General features: G+C 22.0%; 1 protein-coding gene across 1 annotated transcript; it reads left to right on the top strand.

The window, feature by feature from the left end:
• Positions 1-1,066: 1,066 nt before the first annotated feature.
• Positions 1,067-9,423, top strand: PF3D7_1461800 (conserved Plasmodium protein, unknown function; the record flags this gene model as incomplete). The annotated part of the gene is made up of 2 exons (XM_024473370.1): positions 1,067-9,223; positions 9,361-9,423. 2 exons carry the CDS (start codon positions 1,067-1,069, stop codon positions 9,421-9,423), a joined length of 8,220 nt encoding a protein of 2,739 aa, XP_024329212.1.
• Between the last annotated feature and the right edge of the window lie 367 nt (positions 9,424-9,790).

The following is a 9,790-nucleotide window of genomic DNA, read 5'->3' on the forward strand; positions in this document are numbered from 1 at the left end:
TTCATTTTAAAATTTCATATCTTTATAATTTTTTATGTCTTTATTATTATTTTTTTTTTTTTTTTTAAAATAAATACAAAAATATATTTTATTATTTAATAATATTAAAAAATGAAAAAAAAAAAAAAAAAAGTTAAAAACAAATAAAAAAAAAAATTACGGCACAGGATTTTATATTTTTATTTTATGTAATAACAAATATACATAACGTTTATTATCATTTTTATTTTCCTGATATGATATTTTATTATTTTTCATTTTTCTATTTCTTTTATTATATTAGAATATTTGAATTTTCCAATTTTATATTTAAGTTTTTTTTTTTTTTTTTCTTATCACATTGAATATATTCTTTTTCTGTCACAAATAGTATATATGAACAACAACAGAAAAAAAAAAAAAAAAAGAAAAAAAAAAAATAAAACTAATAATAAAATGATAAAATATAAAACAAAATATAAAAAATGAAAAAAATTTTATATATAAATAATTAATACAGTAAAAAAAAAAAAAAAAAAAAAAAAAAAAAGTAACCTCTATATATATATTTCATTATGGAATAAGACCTTTTCCATATTAAGAATAAAAGCGAATATAATTCCACAATTATTCGTTTTTATTTAATCCGATCTATTCCGTATTTTATTATATATATATATATATATATATATATATATATACACACATATATACATATATACATACATATATACATACATATATACATACATATATACATATATACATATGTATAGCTTATTTTCTGTTCGACTTTGTCAAACATATGTGATATGTATGTATTCCTTTTATTATATATAAATAACATAATTTATATGTCACAATATATATGTATGTTATATATTATACATTTTACCCATATAGAATATATGTGTGTTATATTATATATTTTAGAAGTATTATATGTATGACATATTATATATTTACTTACATGTTATATTTTTGTTATGACGTATATATTTTATTGATGTCATATGTATTTTTTTTATTATACCGTATTTTGCATGTAGTATTTTCATTTTAATTGACACAAGTCAATAAATGAAAAATGTATTCCTCTCCAAAAAAATCAGATGTGTCTGAATCCGAGACTCATCAAGGGGAATACAAGAACAGCTCATCAAGAAATAATTTGAATTTTAATTATTCTTTTGAGCAAAACCAGAATAAAAACATGTCTGTGGGACATAATAAGAATGAAAACATGTTGAATGATTTTGTACCCAATATAGGAAGTAACCTTATTTCAAATAGTAGCTCCTTTAATAATAAATTGGAGATTTCAAATAAAATTTTACATAATAGTAATAATAAGGTTAATCAAAACAATAAGGATAAAGAATATTACAAGGATAATATAAATAATACCAATACATCCTTAAATTTCAAGGTTGATTGTAAGAATATGTTACCTTGTATAGAAAATACAAATACTTCTTTAAATAGGGCTAATCAAAATCATTTCGATAAAAATGAAGTGAGGGCTGTGCCCATTAATGATGTTGCCAAAAAGGTAAATTGTTTTGAAGGTATATATGAATCGAAATCAATAAGAAATAACGTGCAAGAAGAGGGACATTTAGATAATATAAAGAAAAACTCGAATGAAAAACATATATTAATTAATCATAAAAATGTGATGGAACATATAAACTCAAAAGAAGAAAATATATTAAGATACCCATTTATTTTAAATGGAGAAAAATTATTAAACATCGAAACGAATGTGGTGGTAAATATTTTAAATAACAAAAATATGTCAAAGAAAGAATTTGAATTAATTAAGATTAATGATATGTTTTATCAAAATAATAGATCTAACGAAAATAAGGAGAATGACTTAGTTGTTTTAAATGATCCAAAAAATGATGGTATATATATAGATTTGTCTTTAAATAATGATACACATACGAACTTCGAGACTTTTGAACTTAGCGGGAAAATAATTAGTGATATATATAATGTATTGAAAAAAAATGTTTTACAAAAGATAAGAAATAATACAAAATATAATTCTGCAAGAAATGAGTTAAAAGGTTATCATACAAATGAGACGAACTTACCATCTAATGGTCCTTTTACGAATAAGGCTCTTATTACATCTGCTTTTTCTAAAAACGAAGATTACATATCCTTAAATAATAATAATAATAATAAAATATATAAAGAAATAATATATGATTATATTAAAAAAAATGGAATATGTCCAAATATAGATAATACTTTAATGTTAGTTGAGGATTCATTAAAAAGAGCTATAGAGAGACAAAGGAATTTTTTTAGACTTTCGAAATTTTTTTTTAATAAATATAAAAACAAAGCTTATAAACATTTATTAAAACAAATAAATAAAAAAGTTACAATAAAATATGATAAGAACACTATATTATCTACTGAAGAATTTGAATGTAATTCAACAATATCTGAAGTTGTAGGATTTGATGAAAATGATTTAAAAAGAGAATTAAAGTTCTATCAGATTAGATCTTATGATGATATGGATTTTTACATATTAAGGAATCAAAATAAGCTTCACATTCATGATTATAAATGTGTAAAGTCTATATATTATAATAAAACATATTTTCTTTTATATTGTCCAAATAATGATGAGGAGGACATTTCAAAAAACCCATTTTATTGTTCCAAAAAATATAAAAATAATCACCACCAAAATGATGAACGACAGATTGAAAATTTTGAAACAAACAAACAAATAATTAATGATAATCAAATGTATTATAGAAAAAATGAACAACGTGTGTATACTTCTTTACACAAGAAAAATCATATTGAATTTAGAGATATTAGTGTTCAGTGGAGTGATAAACAATCCAATAATGATAAACTAAATAACGATAGCAGTATAAATATTGATGAAGAGTATACTCCTTATACTATACCTAAATTAAACAAAGAGGAATTTATAAATTTAGGTGATATAAAAGACTGTAGCATATCAGAGTACATGTCACGTTATATGAAAAATAATGGAAATGATAAGGACCATAAGTTTGATATAAATCAAAATATGAATGGTAGACATGTTTGTGATTATCCAAATTCTAGTTCCAATAATCACAAGAAATATAATTGGAAATATCTACATAATTTAGAAGAATATAATAGAAAAAGTTATTGTGAAGAAGAAAAATCAACAGATAATTATATTCAACATAGTACATCAGATATATTATATTTGGATAATAAAATTCAAGGTTCTTATATAAGATCCAAATGTATAGGAAGAAATATGTTTAATAATCTCTACCTTTATCATACTAATCCAATGAGATATCTACCTCACTACAATAATTTTGATTCTTATATGAATATGAATAATCTACATTGTTTTTATGATCCTTTATCATATTATATGTTATATGAACATAACAAAATGAATCTTAAGAGATATAGAGAGCATATAGACAATGGACACATGTGTCATATGAATTTAAATGATGAAGAAACGAATTTTTATATGAAAAGAAGAAATACAAATGGGTACAATACAATGGAAGATACTAGAAATAGGAGTAACATATTTTATAATAATAATAATGTGGATGGGCATCATACTATGTGTTTTTGTAAAATAGATGAGAATAATACAAAAGAAAAGAATGTGGAAAAGAAAGTGAAAAAAAAAATCAACAAGAATGTAAAAAATAAGGTAAAAAATAAGGTAAAAAAGAATGTGAAAAAGAAGGTAAAAAAGAATGTAAAAAAAAATATGAAAAAAGAGATAAAAAATAACATGAATAAAAAGGTAACAAAGAACATGAATAAACAGGTAAAAAAGAATGTGAATAAAAAGGTAAAAAAGAATGTGAAAAAGAAAGATAAAAATAACATAGAAAACGAGTTGACAAATAAAATAAAAAAGTTCTTAAATAAAAAGACACTAATAAAATTTATTAAAAAATATTCATTATATTCTTCTTCCCCTTCTTCTTCTTTGAAAACAGATAAATGTAACTGTGCAAAAAAAAAATCCTTAAACACAAATAATGAAAGCAATAATTGGAATCAAAATTCTGATATGAAAAATAATGGATCATATTCGATAAAATGTGGAAAGAATTTTCAAAAGAATAAAATGAATTATATCCATTTGGATAAAATAAAAATGGACAAGAAAACCAAATGCAAACCTATGGATAAAATGAATTCCTATTTCAATAGACAAGCTAAAAATAAACTAAAAGGAAAAGTATGCTATTATACAAATAAATCCTTCTTATTTTTGGTACGTAATATATATAGGATACGTAAAATGTGGATTAGAGAAAAAATGAAAAAAAGAAATGAAAAGTTATTATTTTATAAAAAAAAGACAAACAAATGTAAAAATAATAAAAAACCAAAAATAAAAAATAAACAAAAACAAAAAAAAAATAATCCAAAAAAAAAAATCTGTAAAAAATCGAAAAACAATAAAAACATAAGTAAAATATATAAAAAGGCTACTTCTTTAAAGAAAAAAATATTAACACAAGATAAACCTGTACAAGTACAACAAATTATTAATGATTATGAAAATGATGGTTTACAAAACTCTGAAATGTCCAATGTAAAACAGAGACATAATTATATTAATGACGATATCGCATATAATCAAAATTCTATAAGGAATGATAACACAATAGATGAAAATAATAATACTAAATATATAAATAATGTAGAATTAAATACCCAAGCAGAAAACAATAGTTTGTATCCTATAACTACACAAAAAATGGATGACAATAAAATATATAAAGAAAATGAAAAAGAGACAAATGGATATGTACAACAAGAACAATATAAGGTTATGAACAATTATGAAAATGTTTCAAAAAATAATCAAGTTGAATTGAAACAAAGTAGTAACGAAAATATGATAAATGAAAATAATTTATATCGTATTAATAACAATAATTCGGAAAATATATATCAAAATTATTCAAACATAAGTTACCACAATAATAACCACAATAATAATAATAATAATAATAATAATAATAGGATAGAAATAAATTTTGATAGACAGTTGGATGTAGAAAGTACAAATAAAAACGTTAGCTTTTCAAGTTTTGAAATATATGATTCTTATAAAAACAAGGAGTTACAAAATGTTCCTTGTATAGATACTAATCAGAATTTTGTATTAAATGATGAGGTACATTATATGAACCATAAAAATAACACGAACAAAATGGATAATATGAATAATATAAACAAAATGGATAATATGAACAACATGAACAAAATGGAACATATGAACAACATGAACAAAATGGACCATATGAACAACATGAACAAAATGGACCATATGAATAACATGAACCAAATGGATAATATGAATAACATGAACCAAATGGACCATATGAATAACTATTATTGTGATGGAAACAATAATATGCTAATATATCAAAATAACGATAACCATTCCAATGATTTTCATCAACAAAGAGAAATATTATTGAACCAAAGTAGAATAAATGAAAATACTAGGATACATGAATATTCATCATCTCCTTATGAAAAAAAGAATTTAGATATACATCCTTTACATAATTATGCCATATCAAATAATAATTTAAATTATGATATAAGAAATTATGTAGAAGAAGGTATAGAAACTTCAAACTATAATTCTTTAGACTCAAATTTTTCGAATATTAAAAATGGAAATTATGTTCATGAGAATATAGAGGATTATTCACATAGAAGAAATTTGTTCTTTTTGAATAACCACATGAATGAAACAAAAGAACATACTGATTTTTTAAAGTATGGAAATAAGTATAATGTAGATGTAGATCAAAATATTAACATAACAAATAATGATACTATGAAGTATAACAATAATGAATCTAATAATGTGCATAATAATGTAGCTAATAATGTGCATAATAATGTAGCTAATAATGTGCATAATAATGTAGCTAATAATGTGCATAATAATGTAGCTAATAATGTACATAATAATGTGTCCAATAATTTGCATAATAATGTATTTAATAATGTACATAATAATGTGTCCAATAATTATTCTACAGAATTTTTTAAAAATACAAGTTGTAACTATGTAGATAAAAATGTAAATAACGGAAACATATTTTATGGACACCAAAATTTAATACCTGATAATGAAAAGGTTTGCGAGGGAAAAAATGTGAATATGGAAATTGAAGAAAATATAATAAATGTGGTAAAAAATAATGAAAATGATAGAATGTTCGAAAATTTACCTTCATTTAATTTAAAAGATGAGAATGTGGACCATACATTAAATTTTGATGTAAGAAGTAGGCCTTTACCAAACGAACCATTACATTTTATGAATATAAATAATGATAATAATGATAATAATAATAATAATAATAATAATAATAATAATAGTATACTCACATGTAATAATAATAGATATGAACAAAATATGTGTTACTTTCATGATGATAAATCAAAGGAAAATGTATCCTGTGGTGTTATTATATCAGAAGATGAATTAAATAAAAATATGATAGATATGAATAATTACAATTTCTATTATAGTTGTGGAAAAAACGAAATAAGAAATATGAATACAAAAGAGGTTACCATAATTAAACAAGAAATAATGACAGACAATAATTATAATGTAAAGGATATCAATGATCGTAATATGAATAGAATTATTATAAATAACAATGTACCTAATCAGAAAGAGATTGCTACCAATGTACATAATAATATATATCCAAATAGTAGAGTACATTTACATAATCCCGTAAGACAAGTTTATTTGGAATCGAATCAATTAAACATTGGTAATTTTACAAATGCAAGAAACAATTCGTACGAAGAGGGTGTAGAGTTTTTGGTAAATTTACAAAATGATTTAAAAAAAAAATTGGATTTGGAATGTATAAATAATAATGAAAAGTTTGATGATAATAACGATGTTGAAGGTGAAGATGTTGAAGATGACGATGTTGAAGATGATGAAACTGAAGATGATGATGTTGAAGATGACGACACTGAAGATGACGATGTTGAAGATGACGATACTGAAGATGACGATACTGAAGATGACGATGTTGAAGATGATTCTGAGGATGATGCTGAAGACGATGTTGACGATGATGATGAAGATGAAAGAGGTAATAATCCCCATGTAGATATGAAACGTAATTATATGGTAAAAGAATATAATAATATACATCTATATGAAAATAATAATTATATTGCTAATTATAATGGGGGAAATGATAATTCTGGAAATTATAATAATGAAAAAAATTATCATGTATATAACTATAATATGAATGATTATTCTCAACAAAATAATAATATAGAGAACAATAATGTGAATAATTATACTGAACAAAATTATAACATGCATAACAATAATATGAATAATGATAATATGGAAAATTATAATATGAATAGTTGTAGTATGAACAATTATAATGTGAGTAATAATAATATGTATAACTATAATGTGTATAACTATGATGGTGGAAATTATAACATGAAAAATTTTAATAAGGAAGATAATAATATGAACAACTATAATGTGGTAGAGAATAATTTGAGAAACTATAATATGAACAACTATAAAATGGTAGATAATAATATGAACAACTATCATACGGTAGATAATAATATGAACAACTATCATACGGTAGATAATAATATGAACAACTATAAAATGGTAGATAATAATATGAGTAACTATCATACGGTAGATAATAATATGAACAACTATAATACGGTAGATAATAATATGAACAATTATAATGTGGTAGATAATAATATGAACAACTATCATACTGTAGATAATAATATGAACAACTATCATACTGTAGATAATAATATGAACAACTATAATGTGGTAGATAAAAATGTGAACAACTATAATGTGGTAGATAATAATATGAACAACTATCATACTGTAGATAATAATATGAACAACTATAATGTGGTAGATAATAATATTAACAACTATCCTACGGTACATGGTAGTATGAACAACTATAACGTAGTAGATGATAGTAGGAACAACTATAACGTAGTAGATGATAGTAGGAACAACTATAACGTAGTAGATGATAGTAGGAACAACTATAACGTAGTAGATGATAGTAGGAACAACTATAACGTAGTAGATGATAGTAGGAACAACTATAACGTAGTAGATGATAGTAGGAACAACTATAACGTAGTAGATGATAGTAGGAACAATTATAATGTAGTAGATGATAATATGAACAACTATAATATGGTAGATGATAATATGAACAACTGTAATATGGTAAATAATAATATGAACAACTATATTATGGTAAATAATAATATGAACAATCATAATGCAGTAGATGATAATATGAACAACTACATTATGGTAAATAATAATATGAACAATTATAATGTGGTAGATGATAATATGAACAACAATAATACGGGAAATTATAATGTTCATAATAATAATATGTATAACTTTAATTCTGAAAATTATAATATGAATGGATATAACCAGAATAATATAGGTGACAATGGTTCTAATAATAATGGGATATATAATAACACAAACGAGCAGGAAAATGATAACTACATTTCTCATCAAAATGAAGTGAATAACAATATTCATAATTCTTATGAAGTGAATGAACAATCACCTTATCATAATAAAAATAATTATCAGGTAAATAATATTTACTATACATATAACAACGAAAGTGTGCAGGATACAAATTATTCTACCATGAATAGGCATAGAATTATAGAAACATCTTACAATGAAATTCATCGTAATATATATAGAATAAATGATGATATTCGTAATGGGAATGTTTCTGTAGAAATCTATTCCAACAGGTACAATAATTGTCAAAATTATTGTAATGATAATAATGCACATAACAATACACATAATAATACACATAATAATACAAATAATAATACACATAATAATACAAATAATAATACAAATAATAATACAAATAATAATACAAATAATAATACAAATAATAATACAAATAATAATACACATAATAATACAAATAATAATACAAATAATAATACACATAATAATACAAATAATAATAGACATAATAATAGACATAACAATAGACATAATAATTCACAAAATAATTTACTGATTAATGCACAAAATAATACAAATGAACTTGTGTATAAAATAGTGCGTTTAATCATAGGAATTACATCAAATTTAACAGTAAGTATATTAACATTATTAAAAATACACACATTAATACATGTATATATATATATATATTTATTTATTTATTTATTTATATGTTCATAATTTCATACCTAATCTTATTTTTTTGAATTCTTTTTCTTATTTTACAGCTGTTGCAAAAGATTCTAGTATTACAAACAGAAGCAATGAGGAATATAGAAGAGGGGTATTAATACAAATATAAAAACATAGTACTAATTAAAGTACAATAATCAAGAAAACATATATATATAAGATAAATTATGAGAATCAGAAAGAAAATTTTGGAACAATAATATACAACAAATTAATATTATTTAAGTTCCTTAAAATAGTATAAACACTTATTCACAAGTCTTATAGTAACATCACAAATCATATTATAAGACAAAATGAAATTAAAAAAAAAATTTTTAATTCTAAAAAATAAATACATAATAAATAATAATAATAAATGGAAAAAGGCTTGAATAAGTATGCAATAATAATTAAAATAATATAAAAAGAAATAATATAACAGAAGAAAAAGAAAAATGTAATAATAACCCTCTTTTATATAAT

This window comes from Plasmodium falciparum, assembly GCF_000002765.6.
Source record: "Plasmodium falciparum 3D7 genome assembly, chromosome: 14".
Classification (NCBI taxonomy): Eukaryota; Apicomplexa; class Aconoidasida; order Haemosporida; family Plasmodiidae; genus Plasmodium; species Plasmodium falciparum.